Below are 23,810 nucleotides of genomic sequence, written 5' to 3'. Positions count from 1 at the left end.
CCATCTCAATTCAGTGTGATGTGCATTCATACTCTGAAGGATCAGGTATTTCATCTCCATGCTGCTGCTCTCTCATGCAGCCTGAAGTGCTCAAATACAAAGAATCACTTTGGTGATGAAACTGCCAGTTTTGCATACTGGATTTTATATCCTATGTATCACCATGGTGTTTTAGTCACTGTGATTTGGAAACATTGCGGCAATCACTTTTAATACCTCCTTGAAATAAAAAAGCGCAGAGCAGTGTGGTCTTTTAGAGGTGTCAGCAAAAACTGGAAGCAAAGTTCATATCTAGGGCATAGGTAAAAATGAGGGAATTGTTGACAAATAAAGCTTATTACACTGTGATATGAACATGGATTGTATCTCATTTTGTCAATAAACTACCCTTTTCCTGTTTACAATCTATGCAATGAACTGGCTCAGAATTTTCAATTACTACAATAACTTAATAGTTTTACTAAACATTTTTCAACGTTATAATCCACATGGCAATCAATGACACATTAAAATAAAATTATAGGGGATTCCGAATGTGTCACATGGTAATTGATACAGAAGTCGTCTTTTATTGAAGTTTAATTCCTCATGTTAGCTTTGTCAGAGCTCAAACTGCTTCCAGCATTTCAAGGAAAGAACATCCAGGTAGTTCTAAGAATAACAATCAACTTGGCAGTAAAAGTAGAAAAGCCATCAAGTCTACACTGAGTTCCCTGTAAGTCTAGAGACATAAACAGGTCACCAGATCACAATCTCATCAGTCACCTTTATGAGGGAGAAGAAGAAAATATATGGTGGGAGGATGGAGGAGAACTGGAACAATTGCAATAAATGTCAATTTACTGCAGTAGCATGTTCAATACACCTAGAGCACACAGCACAGGCTTCCAGTCCTTTCTTCATCAGGACAAAAGATATGGAGTCCAAGAATGTTGTTTATATTCATTTTATATTAATATATAGTAAAAGATAATGAATGTCTGAATCTATTAAATTTGTTTAAATTTTTACAATAATGTTATGATCTCTCTACTGTATTATAAACAGACACACTTATACCTACATGTACATGTGATGTATATGTGTAAATTCAAGAAAAATATTATTGGTGGATATTCTGAATATTTTACATGTAAAAAACATATTAAGATATATATTAAGAACCTCAAGTTTGTGGGGTTTTACTGAATTCCGCATCAAGTGTAACCAAGTACACTGTCTGTCAACTTGTTCCTGAGTCTAAACACTCTATACGGTGTTAAATCACTATAATAAAATGTGTTAAATATGCGTTCATGAAAAAATGCATCATTTGTGTTCATTCCAAATTGATTAAAAACGATACATGAAGTATTCATGCTAACAGAGCCTTGTACAGATGGCTTCTACTCCCCCCACTATAGTGACTGAGATTACCAATGGAATCAGGAAACACTAAGGACCATGGTGACCCTGAGTTCCAGAAAGGCATGCAAGTTGCAGGATTTACTTTCCTCAGGTCACTAAGATATGTGATCATTAGACTTATTTTTACATAACTTAGGCAGGTACAACATAGTTTTTTCATGAAGGAAGAGAGAACAGTTATTTCCTTCTAATGTAACAAATGGCAGACTTTGGTTTTTTATGAAAATAATCCTAATGACGTAGTAAAGCCAACTAAATAAGAACATTACATAAGAGAGACATGTGCACTGTCTCCCTAAGAAAACAGACTTTATAGAAATACTAGTAACTCTAAGGCAGTTAAAAATTTTAAATTATTTTCATTTCAAAAAGCACAAATCAATGTTAGAAAAATTACATGGTGAAATAAAGTGTATTGTTGTTTATTGAGTCCAAGGTAATTTTGGAAAAACTTTCATCACGTATAAATTTATCACAAATAATGAACAAAAACAACTGTCAAACATTTTCTTCAGTTGAGAATCCATAATGACAATAATAGTCATAGAAAAACATAAATTGTGCATTCTAATGTTTTTTTTTCTTCAAGGGTTCTGGATTACCATAAGGAAAAAAGTGTTTCCAGTGAGAAGGGAATACATCCGCTAGGGTTATTAATTCAAGGTAAGCTATTTGGGTGTTCGGAGTAACAATCAGAGACAAGATGACAGATTCCTATGCACGAGTGCTTAGAATTTCTCAAGAGGGGGGAAGCATTTAACAGGAATGGTAATGTGAGCGAGGCTATGGGAGGTTTAAGAGACAGAGGGCATCTCACACACTTACACACATGGCATCTCTTCAGAGGATACATGCAGAGTTCCCTTGCAAAATTTGGAGCATGTTGCTTTGACTTTCAACTTCCCAAGTTATGAGCTAAACTAGCTTCTTTTCTTTACAGGGACTTAGCCTAGAGTGGGTCATTATAGCAACAGAAAACTGATTACCACCATCCTCCAATTCCATGAATACTTTTTTGAAGGCCCCAAATCTATGTTCCCAATGGTCAGGATGCCATCAAAAGTAAAATCACTAGACAGAGTTGTATAATTAAGTGGAATCAGGAGGAAAGCAGGAATAATTATACACTACTGAATAAAGTAATATCTTTGTTGACATACTAAAGGTGTTTAATAATGTGAAAAGCTACCAGATCAAAGACATTTTACACTAATGTGACAAGTCAGGCAGGTAAAGGGTGTTCATTTTCAGTTCCTTCATAAAACCCCGACATTCACATCGTAACGGGATACCAATATTTAAAGTACTGAAACACCACAAACAATGGGAAGTACTCTGATCAATATGATACAAAGAACGGAGAAAGTAAGCCTGCTGTTTACATAGTGTGAAGAGGAGACTACAGTGTGTTTCCTTAGAATCTTTCTTTTTGCATTTTTATCCAGTGACACTCAGCGGTTTCCATACTATATATATGTGAAGGACACCATTTCCAAATCCAAAGTCTCAGGCTTTTCAAATTTTGCAACATACATCACTGTATCTGTGTTTTGAGTTTGAGTGATGAGATTAACATTGGACACGTTAGGGCAGCTAGCTCACAAATCAGATATTGAAGAACACATGTAACATTGCCAGAAAGCCTGATAGTTTGCTCAAAGGTATTAATTGGTGCCTGGAACTTTTCTTCCCTCTCTCAAAAGTTTATTTTGTTTTTTCAGATATAAATGAAAAACGCATTAAAATGATAAATCCCTTCATTTTATTTTCCTCTGAATAAAAGCACATATCACTTTAATGATAAAGATATAAGTAACCACAACTGTCCCAGTTAGGAGATGTTCAAATCATCAGAAAAATGTACTAGGGTATGTGGAGTATGCTAGATTTTCTGTTTATTCCATTACTAAAAACATAACATAAAAATGAAACAGAGGTATTCAATAGAATCATCACTGGAGAGTAATAGCGCCCCACAAATTCTCATTTAGTACTGCAATTAGGAAGCTGGGGTTGCTCCAACCCTTGGTGTTTCAGTGTCTCAATCCTGCCTCAAGTAGAGCCTAGACAAGCGATAGAGAGAGACTTCTGAGGCATCTCACAGAAGGCCAGGCATCTCACCCTCTGACTGCTGGAGCCTGGAATACTTCTTGGGGCTTAAGACTAAGTATGTTACATTTACAATTAACTGGAAAACCTATCAGAGCCTAAGTGCCAGGAATGTGTACACAGAGGTTGCCAGATGTTTCTGATCTGCAGGAGTCTAAATCATTTTAAGCTGTTCATTCTAAGATGTCCCAGAACAGGGCCAAAGTGTCAATGGCACAGAAAAAGCATCCTCTCGGGAGTTCCAAATTCTACAGCACAAAAATTGTGCCACAATGTAGAATGAGTAGATTTTCCCAGCGGTGTTTGTGACATTTTAATGTACACCATTGGGTAGACTGTAACATCAAGTCTGCTAAAGGGTAATACACTATGATCCTGGGAGTCTATAATGTTGTTTTTAAAAAGAAATAACAAACAAGAGAGTCTGAGATTTTTATTTCAAATGACCATACTTTGTTGAGCACAGCCAACGAGAGAGTTCTTGTTTTTTAGAGACAGAGTTTCTCTGTGTAACATCCTTGGCTTTCCTGGAGCTGATTCCGTAGACCAGGCTGACCTTGAACTCAGATATCCAACTGCCGCTTCCTCCTAAGTGCTGAGATTAATGGTGTGCACCACCACTGCCCAGTATAAAAAGCTTTTCAGCATTAATATTAAATTAAGTTTAAAAAAATAGAAATAAGTTAGAGAGATACTCTTATTTAGTAAGTACTATAATTTCAGAAAGAAGATAAGCTTTTGTTCTCCATCACCAGGAAAGTTCTAAAATAAAATAATTCCATCAGGAAAAATAACCCTCGGTTCATAATTATCATAAATTGATTTCGAGCGACTTTCTGCATAGACTATAGCAGAGACCACACGGCTTCCTGGAATCTAGGCCAAGTGCACACAAACGTACAAGTGTATACGTGAGTGTGCACAGGTACAGGAGGATGCGTTTGTGTTTCTGTTAGTTCACTAGGTTCTTGGGAAATGGTGAGGAGGTCACTGCAATTACTAAAATGCCTGCCACTTGATTTAGAGAAGACAAAGTGCCCGTTCCTTTATGGAGAATAAGGGAGGCAGAAGTGGTAGATCTGAGTTCTAATGCTACTTGGGAGGGCAATACAAGATTAAAAACAATACCCCGATAACTAACAGTAAGTGCAGCGCTTAATAAAGCAGTATGATAAAAACCAGAGCAATTGAATTGTGGGGGAGGGTAGTAAAAATGTTCATTCACCATTCACATTTATTAAAACTTGCTATCAGAAGTGATATCTTAATGCCTCCCCATGAGTTCGGAGAAGTCTTGTAGAATTTGATGTATCCATGATGAACATAAGGTGATAGCTGTGCTAAGACTTGGGACACAGCCTGGGCCTGGGCCCTTAGGCCCATGAGCCAAGCCTGTTTATTAGATTCAGGTTTCTTAAGGATCAAGAATATTAATGTTTTGTAACTGGACTAGATAAAAAGTGTACATAAAACATCTCTCATCCCATATAGCACATTGTAAATAAATTATTGGTAACTTCTTTTCATGGGACCTTACACTCAACACGTCTGTTTTATTAAATTTACCAGAGAGAAGAATACATGCCATTATCTGCTGTTATAACAGGAGATATATCACTCAGCTACTGAAATAAACCAATGAGTTATAATTACACTACTAAAAAGAAAAAGAAAATATTCTAAAAAATCAAGATGAGAGAGAGGGAGGCAGGGAAGGAGAGAGGGAAAGGAAAGAAGGGGAGAGGAGAGGAGAGGAGAGGAGAGGGGAAGGGAGGGGAGGGGAGGCGAGGCGAGGCGAGAAGAGGAGAGAAGAGAAGAGACAAGATCCTGGGGACATGCCTCAATGATTGACAGGTCACTTCGATAGAAAAGTCAAATTTCCATGATTCACTAATTCAATCCCAAACAGATCCCCTTAGATGAGAATAAATGAGGACGAAAACAGATTATTATAAATGTTTTGAACGTTACTGAAGGAAAGTCAGGTGGTGGTGCGGTGGGCTGGGGATCACAGAAGATAACAGAGTAACAGAAAATATAACACACTACAATGTTGAAGATGAACTGATCCAGAACTACATAGGCAACTACTACTGTCTATTTGTTTTATCTGTTCAGTTGGGAACAATCACAATGTCAATACATGTTAATATATGTTATCACTTCTTTAAAGCATCAAATCTCATCAATGAATAAATCACTAGTGAGTTTTGAGTGAGACTCCATATCTGTGTGTTTGCCCATGTGTGCATGCATGTCTGTGGATACTAGAAATCATCACTGGCTGACTTCCTTGTTTCCTCTACCTGAATTTTTGACACAACATCTTTCCATTGAATCTGGAGTTTGAGCTACAGTGATAAGTCAGGAAGCCCTGGGGATTCTTTTGTCTGTTTCCCCAGGAGAGGGGTTACAGGCACACACTGCCTGCCATGCTCAGGTTTTACGTGGGAATGGAGATCAGGTCCTCTTGCTTGGACAGAGAGCCTTTTCCACACTGGGTCACTTGCCCAGATCCAAGACCATTTTGATGTTCATAACAAAGCATGGTTTGCTATTTAAAGGAAATTAAAGAAAGGGTGAAATGGGATAAAAAGCATGGCGGTGTTGAAAATCAGTTCTATATTAAAGTGGAATCACTGAAGTTTCTTTTTTTTAAGAACCACAGTAAACACAATGCCAGCAATAGTGCACACTTCCATCGCTCAGTGGAAAGGGATGTGCTGAAAATGATAAAGGGATTCATCAAAAACAGTTTCAATGTATCCTTCCCTGACCTAAAACCATCTGATCAGGGTGCTGCTAATAGGAAAACACTCTCTTTTCACTCTTAAAGTAAGAGCGTCAGCATTAGCTGTTTGTACTCATTGGAATTAACAAGATACTTTAAAAATACATGAATGTTTTTCTATTTTGTAAATCGATGACCAAGTCTACAAGCAGTGTAAGACCAGCTCCATAGAACACTGGAGGCTCAGAAGGATGAAAGGTCACTGATAGATGGCCCAGTGCATTTTTATGAGATAAATTCAATTATAATCGCGGCAACTATTCCAGCCACAACTTAGACATAGAATCCAATTATCCTTTTCATTTTCATTTATACCTCAGGGACTAGATCATTTATCATGTTTCATGATAATGATCAGAAGACACAAGGAAAGTGATTTCTGGAGGTAACAAATTACCTACCATATTAGCATAGCTTACAAGTTCCTGTCAACATCCACTATGCAGAAATATGAGGTAATTAAATTTACAGTGTGCAGGAGTGTTTGATATGCTACTGGCTTCCTTCACAGCTGCCAAAAAGCCGGGCTGCTAAATGCAGCCAACCTGTTTGGTTGCAAATCAGGAATCATTATGACCCAGAACTCCAACAGGTAGTCTGCTGGGCTCAAGTGGCTGAGATGTATCTTTCATCATTTGGTAGTATTACTTCTTGCCACCAAACCTATCCATCATGACTGCGTCGACAGGTTGGAATGATAGTCCTGGACCCTCACGTTACTGCTCCTTGAACTCTGTCTCATCCATCTTCTCCGTCGTTCCTGATTCACCGCTAAGTATCCTCTTACGGCTGCAAAACCAAGTGTGAACCAGCAATGCCTTTAACCTCGAGTGCCTCTCTAATAGTAATTGATTTTTCTTTATCAAGGAGCCACTGTTCAGAACAGACCACTCATGGCTGCTGATGCCGAAAGACGGTTTTTAAAAGGACTGATGCACAGAATTCCAACAGTTCTGAGGAGATGCACTTCCTCTGTTGGCTTCAGCATACCTTAGCTTTTCTATGTAAATAGTTATCCACCACATGTGAAAACAGAGGCACAAAGGCCCCAAATGCATGCTCTCTTCCGCTCTCTCTTTCTCCGTGTAAGACATGTACTGTTCCAATCAGAAAATTATTTATCCCTGCTTCAAACATGCTTGAAAAACATCGAAAATTTTAAATAACTTACTGTTTTGAAACCTCAAACCAGGTTTAACAGCAAGAGAATCAAACAAAGACAAATTTAAAGTGATATTCATCAACACAGGGATAAACTGCCATATAAACCAAACCCTCACCCATTCTTTCTCCCTTCACAGATTGCAAGAACCTTCAAAAATGATACCAGTAAAATAGTGGATGGTGTACAATAAACTGTCCTGGATGGAAGTTTTTAATTCAGCTCCATCTGAATGTTGTTATAAAAGTTTAATACATCAAAATGATCAAAATGTTCCCAGTGGCAGGTGGGGATTTGGTTTCCAATTCAAATTCTCTTTAATATATGGCTTCCCTGACACCTCGCATTTCTGCCATCCATATTGAATTCCAAACACTCTGCTTTTCATCATTACTGTGCATCAAGCAGCCTGGTCATGGTAACTGCTTTCCAGCAATCCTGCAAGAAACACCGAAATGTCAAGCCGAGTGGGAGTTTTAACACAGAAAAATTATGACAGGTGGAAACTCTTTATCTGCCCATAAGTAAATATTTTCGAACCACCTGCTGAATTGAATGACATTCTTCGAGGATACGGAAATGCTTTGGGCCAAAAGTCCTAGAAGGAAAATCTCACTACATATCTAGACCTTCAAAAAAAAAAAAAAAACTGCTAGAAGAGAGAGACAGCAACATATTGTTATCATCTGCAATCAAATCCTGAAGAGCAGACAAAAAAAAAAAAAAAAAAAAAACAACTGAACTCTCTACAGTCTCTACAGAATGTACCTCATTTCTGTGCAATAAAAAGTTTTATTTTTTTTAAATCAGTGAAAAGATTTTATTAACTTTTCTGCTCCTGGTTTTCTTTGACAAGGAATCTCTACGTAACCCTGGCTAGCATGAGACTCACGATATAGACCAGGTTGTTTTTAAACTTTTGATGCTAATTCAATCTGTCTACAATACGCTGGGATTACAGGCATAAGTCAAACAGGCAGCCTTTAATTCAGCCAGAAGTTCATTTGGAAGTCTGAGGAACACAAACTTAAAGATTATTTGCCTGTGTTTGAATATGCATTTGTTGGTGATAAAGACAGTCTAAGCACCACAGTGTCCTTTTACTTACAAAATTCCATTCAACTAAATACATGTGCACTTACCATGAGGTCTCACAATGTAAAATTTTCTAATACCAGAAGTTAAAACAAAAAATTCTATTCAGCATGTGTTGTGAATTCACCTCGTATGATTCTCATCCAATAACCTGTAGTCAGTCTGAGCATAACTCACACAACCCAATACGTTGAACCTGATGTGTTCCTTGCACCCTAAGGTAGAAGCTTACAATGAAAACCGTCATCTACTTGCTGAAATAAGCCCTTGCACAAGTCTTCTGAATTAATGTCCACAACACCAGATCTCAACTATGAGTGTGAATCTCTTTTGACACTACACCACGTGACCAATATATCGGCCATAAGTAGGCAGCAGTGCCCCATTCTCACTATGCCACTCCTTCCACAATGACCTTTTAGCATTTCAAGCCTTGGGGACTGTCAGCCTGCTGAACTCAGTCCCTGAAAGTCCATCATGCTAAAAACCGTACATCATCCTAGTCTCTCTTAAGACAGATACAAACACGCAACACCCCATTTTGGCCTCTCAGAATTCAAGGCCAAGTAGCAAATACATGGGAATATTTTTGGTTTTCACATTCTACCTCCGGAAGGCTTTTAGCACAACTTTGGGTGCACCTTAAGTTTCTTCCCTAGGAAATGCTTTATTACAGCGCATGCTTCATGCTCATCCACAAGAACATGTGTGTTCTATGCCTTCTCTTCTTGGCACATCTAGTGATTTTAGCTGTTAAACCTACCAGTGCTCAGGAGGATCCTCAATGGGCCGCCCTGACTCTAAAGGCTCAATCAATGACATTCTTTTGTTCCTGAAGGAGGGAAAAATCATACAGTAGAAGTAAAGAGACAGTAGGAAATGCTGTGTGAGAATGAATGAGGTCTGAGCACCCAGAGCCGACTTAATAAAATACAGATTATGTGGAAATCATCATATAATACATACTATTTCTTTGATGTTGTGGTTTCAAGAATGCAAAGAATATAAGACTGTTCTGAACTAATGAACTAAGAATTGTCATCAATTAATGATTTTTTCATAACTAAACAATTTTATAAGGAAAAGTATGTAATTAATAAATTCTGTTTCATATGGGAAAATCATGACTGCCTGGATGCCAGGGACATGAACAAATGATTACAAATCTGAATGAAATAAAACCATGAAAGAATAGCTGTATTTGAGAGAGATAGAAAAAGGAGAAAGAACTAAGGATGGACAGACTAGGGAAAAGACTCCATAAACAGCAGATTTGTGAGAGGGGCTAGTATGACCCTGTTGATTAAGGACTATGGGGGCAGGAAAGGAATTTCCAGCTGTATTCAGGGGGGAAAGCATTTGGTGTTTTTGCATGGCAAACAAAGGACTGTGGCCAGGATTTCTTTTTTAACTTAATATGAAGTCACTTTAAGAAGTGGCAGGTCACATAAGGAATCGCCTATATATATCTGAAGATGACAGAAGCTGCCAGAGAACAAGTGGAGTAACTAGATAGAAATGGTGGGCACAGGGCCATCCTAGCAAACACAGAGGTAATCATTATGCCCTCCTCATTATTTTAATATAATCACGGATTCTGTGCTCTTCTATTTAAACATGGTTCCGAACCATGCTACACAGTAAGAAAACAACAAAATGTTTGCTCTTTTAGTTTAAGGATCAGGAAGTAAAACTTGGTGTGCATTAAGTGTTGCAAATTATGCCCCAAAGTTAAAAATAATCCTCTCCCTAGACTGCTCAGAAGAATAGAACATATTTACAAGCCATACTTTTTCTAAAAGACAAATCCCAGCGTGAAGTTAATGCTGCAAAGAAAGGGTACTACAGATCTAAGTGTGGTGGCCATTGTCACCTTTGTCCTTCCATTTACCCTTACAAGAGGCCCCAGCCTCAAATTTGAGCGTTTAATCCTGAAAGGGTAAAGCTGTTTCTTTTTCTAAAACTTCCTAACTCTGATGTAAACAAAAGCCCTGCTGAGATCTACCAGAAATGTAAATGTTTATCTACATTAGCGACAGCAGCCTTGCTTTCAATTGTTGCTCAACTGAACATTTCCTAGAAAAGACAAAAACCCGCCTATCCTAACTCAGAAAGAAAGTGGGTTTCTACAGTATTTGATAACCAAACAGGTTAGGATAGACATGTTAACCATAATATCCAAGTGCATGATTACTTGGTTCTCATGGTTAGGTTTGTAAGAGTTCTGAACATGTTTCTGTTTTCTGTGTCTTTAGTCTTAATAAAAGGTCATGTATTATGAAGCCGAATAAATGCACATTACCCAGCTTTCCAGAAGACACAAGCATTTCACTGACAAATGATTCCTACTAAAAACTCCAAACAAAAGCCCACCCATGGTTGAAAGACTGATAGACAAAGTGATTGTTGTTGACTCTGGTGAAAACCAAGGATTGAAGAAAGTAGAAGAGACCCAAGAAGGACAACCAATGATATACAGCAATAGTGTAACAGCTCAATCACCATGTTAACCTGCTAAGTCTCCCAACACGGTGTATTACCTCTCTGCCATCACTGACTGATTTCCATTGTTCAGTTACAGGACTTCTGCCCAATTAACACCCTATAATACTCACATAGAGTAATATAATTGACTACATTCGTGCTTAATAAATACAATGTCTGCTTTAGTTGGATTTTTTGGGTTTTTTTTTTTTTTGTTGGGTTTTGTTTGGTTAGTAATTTTTTTTTCTCACACACTTATAAATTTTACCAAGTCAAAGTCAAAATTCCATGCCAAGATAGTAACTGTATTTTCCTATTGAATTACATTATAAATGCTGCCAGGCAGAGGCGACTGTTTCTTTTGGTCTTTTCTTTTGCAGACTTGATAAGGGCTGACAGTTGATTTCCCAATGACGTTGCAAAGGAAGGCAGAGAGATTGAAACCTTAGCACAGACCGACTTCGCTGTTTTCTTTGGGGGTTGAGATCAGGGTAAGAAACGTAGAAAAGAGGAAGAAGGCTATAAAGAACAAAGACACTGTTAGCTCAAGGAGGAGAAGTCCCCTGGTCGACATCAGTCCCAATTACATTCATCACAAACTCCAAGAGCAGGGAGCTAAAAGGCTCCAGAGGAAAGACCCACAGCCTATGCTTGGAAATCAAATTCTCTCGAGATCCACACAAATAATTATTTAGCATGTCAGTGGTGTGCTTCCTCGCTGATTCTTTGTAAGTTCTTAAGAAGAGGAGTCACAAACCAAACTCCCTAAAGATTCAGTTCAAAGAGCACTGGCCCACAGCTCCCAGAGAGACATTGTCTGGTGCTTCGCACCAGTCGATCCCCCTAAGAAAAACTTGTAGGTGCCCTTTGGGAGAGGATTCATGCTGCATGATAATTTTTTAAATGAACTTAGAGAGGGTAAATAAAATCACAACGGTGACTCGGTCAAAACATGTGTTTTGTGTGCCACTATTTTAGAGAATACCTATCAGGAGAGATAGAGAATAAAGAGTTTGGAACAGTGGTATACATAAGCAAGCAGAGCAGTATAGGATAGTGTATAAGTCCTAGAGAAAAGTATATTTAAAATCCAATTACTTTTCAATAAATGAAGATCCTGTCATATGTTTTAATATTTTTCAATTTAGAGAAGCATCCCTCCAACTGATTAGAAGAGCAACTCAAATCTGTGACTGCCTCCTGGTTTCCTCGCGGTGCAGTACCTGAAATAAGAATGATCTCTGGCTCATTTGGAATTTAGATGTGTACCAGCCATCTCGAATGGTGGAACACCTGAATCAGAAATGGGTACTCGGAATGAGAGGAGACTCTAAATGCGTCCTTTATCATCTTCAAGGGTACAGTAGCAGAGCAAAAAACTAAGCTATGAAACTTTCAAACCTCCGAGAAACTTCGAACAATTGGTACCTGCTGACTGTGTGGCCTTCCCTCTCTCCCTAAGGGCATCATAGAGAAGGGAAATTAACAGGTAGCTTATCAGCGTCATCATTCAGATTTTATAAAATGTAGGCGTTTAGATTACAACCTTCGAAAAACTGTAAAAAAAAATCTTTTCAGAATATAGGTAAAAAAAGGGGGGGATTTTCAAGTCACCATTAAGAAAAAAGATCGTTCTATGAATTCGCAAGTTTGACAGCTATGCTATGAAAACTAGTTAAAAAAAAATCAATATCCTGTGGCATTAAGCAGGCTGCTGACAGTCTGGAGCTAGAAATTCCATGGCTTTTAAACCACCCAGCTAGCAAGAGTATTAGTAAAGTATGTCCTTCTTTCCACTGCCTGAATGCCTTTGCTGTTAATAGAAAAATGAAATATTTAGAAGTGATTTTTTTTTAACTAGTATGCACAGAGAGATGATAGAGCCAGAAAAAGAATATTGGACAAAACAAGATTAATTTTTCAGGCGAATAATGTTTTGAGCCAAACGTAAAAGCAGCTCCTCTAGTTCACCTGAGAAGGCAAAAGGCGGCTCATGCACCACAGGGAGAAAATGCTTTGCCTGTTTCTCTCTATTTGCAGGACGGAGGGAGCAGGATACTCCTTATCCTTCCAATAGCCTCACCCAGACTGGCTGCTTTCACTTCCATCAAACCACTGTGTTGGTAATTTTGAGAAAACTACTGAGTTTATGTAATGATAATGCTAGTTATTAAAGTAAACAAGTTGTGTTTAAACCTACAAATAACCACAGTATAAACAATCTTAACATTCACATCCAAATTCTGTGTTAATGTTGACATCTTCTCTCTTGGACAGATGAAAACTGACATGTACGAAACAGTGAAGGACAAAAGCAACCACGACACAAGAGTTATCTTGAAGGCTAGGTTCACTGTGAGGCTAGCAAACATCACTTCTGCACACTCTATACAGACAGCACTCCTAAAACTTGTAGCCTCACTGAGCAAAAAAAACATCTCTTCTTGGTCTCGGATGTGCAAAAGCTTCTTTGTCAATAAAGATCGGCTTGCACAAGCTGCAGAAGTTATTACTCAAAACCATCTGGAAGCAAAGGTAGAGTTATGGCAAAGTAAATTTTGTTCACCGACCCACTCTGCTATTCCCGTGGCTCCGGGAGCACATAGATCAATATTCCTCGACATGAGGATTTTGCACTGAAATTTTCACTTGTAGCAAACAAGAAAAAAAAAAGCCTTAAGCATGCCCTGTCACTTCCAGTTTGAGAGAAAATGCACTAATAAACTCTTACCCATGGGTCATGTTTGACAACAGGCAACACTATGCCAACTCTCATTAAAGACTATTCATATCACTGCCCCCAAAATTTCCCTTAAAATTACCATCTTTTGTGTCCATATAGCAGGACATCAGTTGCAAACGTGCCACTGAGTGATGGGACCTGTCACCACGGCGAATCTTCACCATTGTTTCAGTACCAGGACAGCGGAACCCCCTGGAGCCTAGGTTTGGTCAGCAATCAGACATTTGACCCCCAAGGATATGGTTTAGTCTGCAGTATCTATTTTGTGGTTATCTGGACAAATAAAGAAATGTATTCCTCTATATCGATTCTCAGATAATAAGACAAGCATAGTATCACCTGCACATATTTGATGCAGATCCTACAATATGTTGAAAATAAGTGAAACTGACAGGAGTATCAAAAAGGGTATTTATAATGTGAGCAAAAGTGCAACCAACACATCCAAAGAGCTATGATACTTTAACACATGCGTACCACAAAACCTCAAGTAAAATGGATAACATGCAGAAATGTTTTTTTATGGAAGGAAAAATATTAAATGTATAAAATGTAAGAATTATGTTTAAATGCTATTAAAAACAATGTATTTGCCACCAACTAAGGAAAACTAGGCCTCAATAAAATCATAGAAATGTAATTATAAATCAAGCAACAAGGAACAGGGCCATAACTCAGTTCTTGCCTGATTGAAATTTATGTACTTCACCCTGGGATTCATACCTAGCACTGCCAAAAAACAAATAAATGAAAGAAAAAGAGAATTACAAACACTGAAGCTCTAAGCACGACAAGTATTTCTAATAAATAAGCAAAACTTTCCATTAATAGGTATAGCCTATCTGTGAAAGGAAAGCACATGGATAACATGATCACCTTCCTTACATCAGCATCCCATACATCCAGTGTGGAACCCCTTCTAAGAACTGTAAGTTCTCTGTGAGTTCAAGGCCAGCCTGGTCTACAGAGTGAGTTCCAGAACAGCCAAGGTTGCCCAAAGAAACCCTGTCTTAAAAAAACAAAAAGAAAAAAAACAAAACAAGCAAACAAAAAAGAAATGTATATGTAATTCTGTGTGTTTGATCATACACACACACACACACATTTAACTACATGTTGTAGTAGTTAGGGTATTTAAAAGCAGTCTAAGAGCCCTAAGCAGATATCACTTTTTTCAGGGTTGTAGACTTACACAGGACTTGAGAGATTCAGTGAGCATGGTGCTTTTAGCCTGTGAAATAACTGAAGAATAGCCAAGCACATCTGGCATCTTCAGAATTAGACTCATACAAAAGAGACAGCAATGGTGCCCAACACCAATGAATTAGATTCACATGAAAGGGGCTGAAATATGATTGACACTAATGAATAAACACTCATCAGTATCAGGTATAAGATATCTTTCGGATGTCAGCTGTAAAAGAGTGTGATGTTGTCTTACTCTTTATTTAGTAAGAGGGTCTATCATTCCATGAACTTGTCCAGGTAATATGAGACAATGCAGCTACAAGGAAGGTTACATTGAAGACAAGAGCATATTCATCCTGCAAAGATCAATGTTTGTTTTGTTTATCATGAGCTAAAGGATCTCAGCAAAGTATATAAGAGATGAGGATGATTAGCAAATACTGTAAATGCTAGAGAAACTGACTTGGTAAAGAAGGAACTCATCACGAAGAGACAAGAAACAGGGTAGACAGTCTGGCTCTGTCAAGTGTTATATTGTTATAATTCTGGGAGCAATATCAACTAACCTGAACTTTAATTTCCTGTCCTCTATAGTTATTAAAGAATAATGTATGAGAATCAAGTACATCTCCAAACAATGTTCCTAACAATTATTCATCATCAAGATTATAAAATAGATTAATGCGATATGAATATATCTCATTTTTCTTTTTAGCTCTTGGGCTATGGCATGTGCTATGCTTCCTGCCTGTTGCAGTTTCTGCTTGTTGTTTTCTCTTTGAAGATTTATTGATATTTATATTCACATGTGTGAGGGGCTTTGCAAATGAGTGTGGTTGCCAAAGGAGGTCAGATGACAGTGATTAGGTCCCCTGGAGCTCAAATTATAGGCAGTTGTGAGGCACCTGATGTGGGCGCGGGGAACTGAACTTGGGTCCTCTGAAAGAACAATTTCTTCTCTTAACCACAACATGATCTCTCTATGCCCATGCATGTATGTTTTACCCAATGTCTTCTCTTATCTACATGACTCTAGAAACATTCTCTCATCCTGTATTTCCCTGACTCAGAGAAGACTCATTCATGAATGGCTCCCCTATGGCTCTGCATAGTTTCGAGTTCAGTTCCCACTAGGTTGGGCAAAAGTCTCCGTGTTGAGGTTTACACAACCTCACGTGGTTTTCATTTGTGTCAGGATTGCCTGATATTTGATTCAACAAAGCTCCTTGGCTTCTAAATCTTCATGAAACTAATTCTCTTTCCCCCTCTGTATTCCATTTGTCAACTCCTCAAAAAAACTATAAAACCACTTTCATGAAAAGAGAAATCTTCACAGAAACACATACCACAATTACATGTTGCCCATGTGTACATAAGATTCCTACGGCACCCACTGTCAAGGGTCATGTTCCCAGGATATCTGTGTTCTCCCTACACTGTGTTCCGCTAACCTAAATCACTCTCTGAGATAAATAACAAATCATAATTTTAATAAGGGTAATATAGATCTTGAAGTTGCCTATATTTTCTCTGAATTCAAAACAGAGATGCCTAATATATGAAGTTCTCACTTTCCTTTAATGACTTTAACATCTAAGATTAGAAAAAAAAAAAAAAACCTCATTCTGACTCCGTAAGATTTGATAAAAGACCAGAAATCATGACCATTTAATATAGAGATTTGCTGCTGATACTGTTTACAGTGCTACCTGTAATATTTCCTGGGACCTTGTTATCACAACACTTCTTGGGACAAAGCACTATAGCAGTACTTGCAGAATGTCTCCAACAAGAGGGAACATCTCTCAAGTTGGGATGAATATTATGAGGTGATACGGAAGAAAATACAGTACATGTTTTATCACAGCAAACGTGGCAAAATCAGATTTCATTTGATGAGACAATGGTTGGACAATTAACTGATCAATTTTAAAACTGGGCTCCACTTTAATTGACATTATCAGAATTTTGCCAATGACTCAGAATAGTGACTTGCAATGAAGCATACCGTGGTTTAAAAACCAATCACTTTGTCTACAGACTTGCTCAGTTCTCATAAAGGTATGCAATTTCATGAAGCAAAAAGTGTTACCTCTCACAATAAGCTGAGCAAAATTGGAGACCCCAGAACCTCGTTCTGACTGAGTTACGCAGCGGTACAAATCCTGGTCGGTTTTTGTCACTTCTTGCAATCTGAAAGAGGCAGCAAATCTTCTGTGATTGATGTTCTTTGTCTGAGCCACGGGTATGTCTTCTCCATTGCGTCTCTGCAAACAGAAACCAATCTTTAGAAACAGGTTTTTCCCCATGCCATCAATCTAAAGTATCTCAGCAAAGCAATATCTATGATAAATAATTCTGGTTACTAAACTATTTGGAAGATGGCTGCCATAGACCCCCAGAATTTTACCTTTGTCATGCAATCGGGGAAAAGAGATAATGAGAATCATAAAAGGATGTATAGTTGGTTCTATGTTCCCAGTTTTCCATAAAGTTACTATGGCAAAATATACACATTAACAAAAAAGCTGATGGAAAATGAGTGATGGCCTCTTTATGGATAAAGAAGATTTTTGGTTTTTGTTGGTACTAACAAGACGTCCTGCACACACAATGTGACAGTCATCCCCACGGAGATGAAGACCAGGTCATATACATTCTTATTCCAGATATACAGCATGGACTTGCCATACAATGACAACAATATACTGATTAATGATTGAGAGTCAACCTTAAATCTGTGCTCATGGCAAACTACTATCTCTTCAGGATTAATGACATGGAATTTATACTTTTTAAAGAAGTAATCAAAGAAACCCTAAATGTTAAAAACATACATGTCAAGTCTGAAAATGAAAAAGTAGGGAATATATTTATGATATCACAGTATCTCATACAAAACCAATAAGCATAAACTATAAAGGAGATGATGGTAACTTTCAACTATAATAAAATTTATAACTTCTATATGTTGAAAGACACCATAAATAAAGTGGCGGAGGACACAGACTGTGATGAGATATTTGTCAAAAAATATAACAACAAAAAGATAAACAGCTAAGATATGTAAAGATCTTCCATAGTTCAATAAGAAAATTGATAAACAACCCAGTCAAAAACTAGACAGGCTATAAAAAGATGAAAGGCATATGTACAAGAACAATGAAAGGAGGCATCAGTCCAAATTTTAAAACTGTATGTTTCAAATACCGATAAATGTCAAAGAAAGGCTCTAGCTATGAGAAACAATTAATTAGGAGTTCAAGCTCATGTCTCATTGGTGAATTTCTAAGTATCCATGGGATTAAAATTACTTGGAATATTATGCCAAAGGACTACATGTAGGTAAAACAGCATGGAATTGCTCGTGGCCTTCTTTTCTAGGAATTATTTCTAAAAATAACTGATTACTCTTTAGAAACTGGAAGATGAAGCTAGGGCTGAGATTAGCTAGTAGAGTACTGGCCTAGCATTAGCGAGGCCCAGGTTTGATTTCAGGACCACATAAACTAGGCATGGAGGTACACATTTTATCCCTGCACCTGATGCTTAGAGGAAGAGGATCAGAAGTTCAAGGTTACCGTAAGTTACAAAACAGAAGGAAATAAACAAGGAAATGGAATAAACGAACAGTGGGTAATGTTCAAACCCCATCATCTCCACTTCCAGATTTCTATTTTTGGATCACTAGTATATATGTGATTAAGAAAATATAAGGGAATGTTGACTTTTGGCATTATTTGGAACACTCAAAAAACAGGGAGACCCGAACCTCTCAGAGTTTTTCTCCATTCACAGATGCAAAGTCACAGTTAAGGAAGTAAACTGAGAGCAGAACAGAGCTGGTACAGAGCACAAGGGCTGGTGCTTCAGTCTCCCATGGTGCTCCTGGCGTGTCTTCACTGCGCAGACTAAAATAGTCTGTGGTCATCAGTTTTCCCATTATCAAAGTGATATCATGGCTTCACAAATTTATTTGGAAAATTAACAATTATTTAGCATTAACTGGTTCCCACATACCACTGGCTGGTAATATATGACTACATAAACTGGAGGGAGGGAGGAAAGGAAGGAGAGAAGGAAAAAGGAAGGGAGGGAGCATGCGGAGAAGGAGGCAAAGAAGGAGCCTTAATAAATGGAATGTATAAACACACAAAATACAAAATATTTACTCCTATTAGATTAGAGCATGAGCACATGAATGACTATTATATTGCTTTAAATTTCTTTCTCTTTTTTTTTCCTTGGGGAAGGGGTCAAAACTAGGTTCTGATAATTTTCTATGTCTTTAACCTCACTGTTTCTTGAATCATACTTCTCAAAACATGAGTATTATGAATATAATTAACTGAACAGAAGAATATATGTATATTTAAGTCTCACTTATGCCTTTACCTTTTCATTCATGATTTTGTTAATTCCATCTTGATCTACTGATTTTAAGAATTGTGTATCAAGAAACCCTTCTCAGGAAACTTACATTATTTGAAAGAAATCTGAAAGGAATCACTAAATAGCAGGGGAGAAAAAGGCCCAACTAGACTCCTTTTGCCACCAAACAAAACCTTCAGTGTATCAGTTACATTTAATTGAGATGTTGAGCAAAGGGACCTCATAGAGAACATGAAGGACTCAGGCTATTAATTGTTCTCCAGAAACTGAAATTCAGAACCTACTGTTAAAGACGATACCTACTTATTTCATTAAACAAAGAAAAGTGAAGCTGATACATAACTAGACTAGTGTTCTAGTTTGATTACTAACTGCTGACTACTATTCATGGTACTGGAAGATACTCTGAACAGTACCAGAGAATAAAGTTAAACACTAACCCAACTATAAACCCTTTGATCTACAATGGTGGTGTGTCTAGCACGTTAGATTGCTGCAATAGTGGCACAAAAGTTGTGGGGGTAACCAACAACCATCTGATTGGGTATAAGGGCTGCACCATGAGATAGAATCCATGCCTGATGGTAACTAGGTGGCCAAAACTTAAAACTAGATAGGACATGGACCTAGGGGGAAAACCAAATATCATTATTCTGCTAAAGTAACACAGTCGTAATATGATTCATGATGTCATTCTGCTATATCTAGAGACCAATGTTTTTCTCGGCCAGCATTAGAGAAGCTTCCTTGTGCAGGAGATGGGAAGTAACATAAAGACTCACCACTGGACAATGTGTAGAGAGTAAAAGATCTTGGAACATTAGGTCCTAAATGAGATATCTCCACCAAATCTCTAATCTCAGGACTCAAGGAGCAATTGTGGAAGAGGAGGTAGAAAGATTGTAAGAGCCAATTGGAATGGAAACACCAATGAAATAGTGCCTTCCAGACACAGCAGTCCTCAACCACATATGAACTCACCGAGACTGTGGTAGCATGCAGAGGGCCCATACAGATCTAAGCCACTGTTGAGAGGGGAAGTGGATAGGAGCCTGCATCCCTAACCCAGACACTATTTCCAATTTACAGTCCATGCAGAGAAATTACTTTCTCACCAGAGGAGTCTCACTGGATATAGAAACCATACATAGGGAGTCCCAAGCCCGAAATAACGATATTTTCAGGGGTGTTTTTTTTTTCTCATAATAATTTGTTGGTTTGTTATTTTGGGGATATTTTTGTTTTGTTTTGTTTTTAAACCTTACTTGTCTTTTCCTTCCCTACTGTTTTGTGTGTGTATTTCTCTGAAAGTGTATGTCTTTTTCAGGCTTTTTTTGTGTGTGTGTGGTGTGTTTCTTTGTGTTTTGTTATATTGTGGGTGGTTGGTTGGCTGGTTGTTATTGGTATATATGTTTCCTAAAGAAATAGAGAAAAAGAAAGCATGGAGTTATAAGGGTGAGAAGGTGGAGATGATCTAGGAGGGGGTGAGGAAGAGGAAACAGTGATCAGAATATAGTGCATAAATGAATGTCTATTTTCAATTTTACAAAAGGAAGAAAAACCAGCTTATATTCAAAAGCCCTTAAATATAAACCCTGAAAATCAACCTAAATTCTTTCTCATCCACAAGTCATATAAACAAAAACAAATCATTACACATGCAAATCTTAGGTTCATTTCCTTTTCAATTAGCAGGCCATCTTCATGGAATCTTTCTAATTAGAAGACAGACACATCAGAGCGCTCCTCTCCTGGGAGCCCACCCTCTTCCAGTCCTCTCATTATCCTCTGGCAGGGCTCTCAGTGTTTGCTGCCTTTATTCCTGCCAATTACCCTTATAGTTTCTGCAAAAACTATTCCTATCTTGTGTCCTGCCTCCCTGATCCTACTGCACATTAGCACACCCCTCCGTCCAGGACTCTACACTAACTTTCAGAATAGTCTGCTGGTCAAAGGCATTCCAAGCACCTGGAATGATCTCCCTAATGACAAGACCAGCACCAAGTACCATGATATTTTCCCCATGAATCAACATTACTTGTGTGTGGCAGTATGAAAGAAAATGGTCCCAAAAAGGAGTGGCACTATTAGGAGGTATGGTTTTGTTGGAGAAGTATGTCACTGTGGGGGCGGGCTTTGTGGTCTCTTTTGCTCAAGCTTCCCTCAGTGTGACAGTCAGTTGACTTCCTATTGCCTGCAAACTGCAGCACTCTCAGCTCCAGCAACACATCTGCCTGCACACCGCCATGCTTCCCCTCATGATGATAATGATCTGAACCTCTGAAACTGTAAGCTGCCACCCGAATTGAATGTTTTCCTTATAAGTGTTGCCTTGGTCATGGTGCCTCTTCACAGCAATAAAAACCCTAACTAAGACATCCTGCAATTCTTTTCCTCCACATACTTAACCTTTGATCATTTACTTTATTATTTGAACAAGGTTTGCTTTCTATTCTCTTGGCCTCGGTTCCTCACCTCAATGCTATTCTATAGACTTCTCAATTCTTATCCCTGTGGGCAATGTCATAGATGCTGATACAAAAGTATTCACAATAAAATATTTTTTGAATGTATTTACTGACTTTGAGAATTTGAACTTTTGATAATGTAATATATTGTATAAATGTGATTTTATCATTGTGCACTCAAATAGTCCTGAAGATAGATATGATTTAAATGAGAATGGCCGCCAGAGGCTCATATGTTTGAATGCTTAGTCATCAGGGAAGGGAGTGGCACTACTTGACAGTGTTGCTACATGCTGTGGTCATGGTGTCTCTTCACAGCAACAGAACACTGCCAAAGACAGCAGAGCGTCATGTTTTATGGCCATCAAAATTTCACTACTAGCAAACATCATTCATTTCACAGATATCACAATGCAGAGGATGGGGAAAGATTAAGGCCATCAAATATGAATATCATGAAGCAGCTATGTCTTATTTTAAAATCTGCTTTGATTAAAGTGCATTGATGTACATCTATAAATGTATATGTATTTAAATGACTCATAAAATATGTAATTAATTAGTATAACAGACTATCTCTTCAAACAATACAATTAGAAACATTATTTGATCATAGATTTAGTTTGTATTCAATAAAAATGAAATAAGCACCAAATAACTGGACTACAATAGCTACTCCTTTGGCTCAATTATATTTTTCCTATAAACAAACTAGGGTAATAGTTCCAATTATATGATAAAAATCAGGATTCACAAACATCAGAAATGAGACAGATAATCTATAAGTAGCAGTACTAAATCTCAACCAGGGTAATGACCCCAAAGCTTCTGTTTCTCAGTTTCATTAGAGCTCTGGTCCTATGATTCTCTGTTTGCTGCTTAGCTTTGATCATTACATTGTTCTAAGAAAACATAATCCACTGAACTAGCTTTTCTCTTTTTACTCAATTTCTGTAACTCACGGCATTTAAAAGTATCAACTGAGAAGATATATGTAACAAAAAGGCCTGAAGAGGATACCCGAGGCTTTTCTGAACAAGGAGAAGCCCCACACTTGAACAGCAATATTGGCTGCACTTTATATTGCAGACTGACTGTCCCAGTGACTCTCCCTGATAAGACAAATGCCTGACTTCTCAAAACAATAGTAAGTTTAGTACTAGAAGTGTTTCTGGGAACAGACTTCTACATACAGGCTTCCAGAAAGGTTCTGGATTTTCTGGAATGTGTTCTTTATCTAATTTGGATAAAACACGTTGACTTTCTATGTAGTTATAAAGAAGAAAATGGCAAGCCACAACATGGAACAGCAATTGAACTATGCTACCACTGTTAGATATGGTGTTCGCCAAATATTACACTAGAAAAGGTGAAATCACATGACTTTACAGCTATGAAGCCATGCAATTTGTAATAAAGGCAAAGCTGAATATGTCAAGGATCCCAGTGGAAATGGGGCTGGGGTATTCTCAAAACATAGTGTCTTTAGAACAGTTCTTCGACAGTCCTGAATCTTGAAAATGAAAACAAACAAATAAAAACTTGTAAGGAACAACAACAGATCTAAATACAAGAGAAGTGGCAATAAAGCCCTGAAACCCCAGAGAACAAATGATCATGTATTTCAATGACTCAGGTACAAGAGGAAATGACAATAAAGTCCCCAAACCCCAGAGAATAAACAACCATGTATTTCAATGACTCAGGAAGACTCAGATACAAGAGGAAATAATCATAAAGGCCCGAATCCCTAGAGAATAAGTGACCATGTTTTTCAGTGACTCGGAGAGAATGAAGAAGGAAATGCATGGATTTTTGAAAGGTTTTCTGAACATTCACTCATCCCAAATTTCAAGAAGCCCTAGTTCACATAAGTGAGAACAACCTGGGGCAGTGAGATAGATCAGCAGAACTGTCAAAAGAAATTGACGTAAGTTCAATATCTGACCCACATTACAGTCGAAGAGAACG

General features: G+C 37.8%; 1 protein-coding gene across 2 annotated transcripts in view; it reads right to left on the bottom strand.

The window, feature by feature from the left end:
- Positions 1-23,810, bottom strand: part of Ptprk (protein tyrosine phosphatase receptor type K) — a 523,134-nt gene that overhangs the window by 211,043 nt on the left and 288,281 nt on the right. For both annotated transcript variants that reach the window (XM_038340426.2, XM_038340427.2), the window contains exon 6: positions 17,072-17,246. In XM_038340426.2, coding sequence (XP_038196354.1) covers positions 17,072-17,246 — 175 coding nt within the window. The remainder of the gene's footprint in view (positions 1-17,071; positions 17,247-23,810) is intronic.

The sequence above is a fragment of the Arvicola amphibius genome, chromosome 8 (genome assembly GCF_903992535.2).
Source record: "Arvicola amphibius chromosome 8, mArvAmp1.2, whole genome shotgun sequence".
In the NCBI taxonomy this organism is placed as follows: Eukaryota; Metazoa; Chordata; class Mammalia; order Rodentia; family Cricetidae; genus Arvicola; species Arvicola amphibius.
This window is presented reverse-complemented; position numbering and strand designations above follow the sequence as displayed.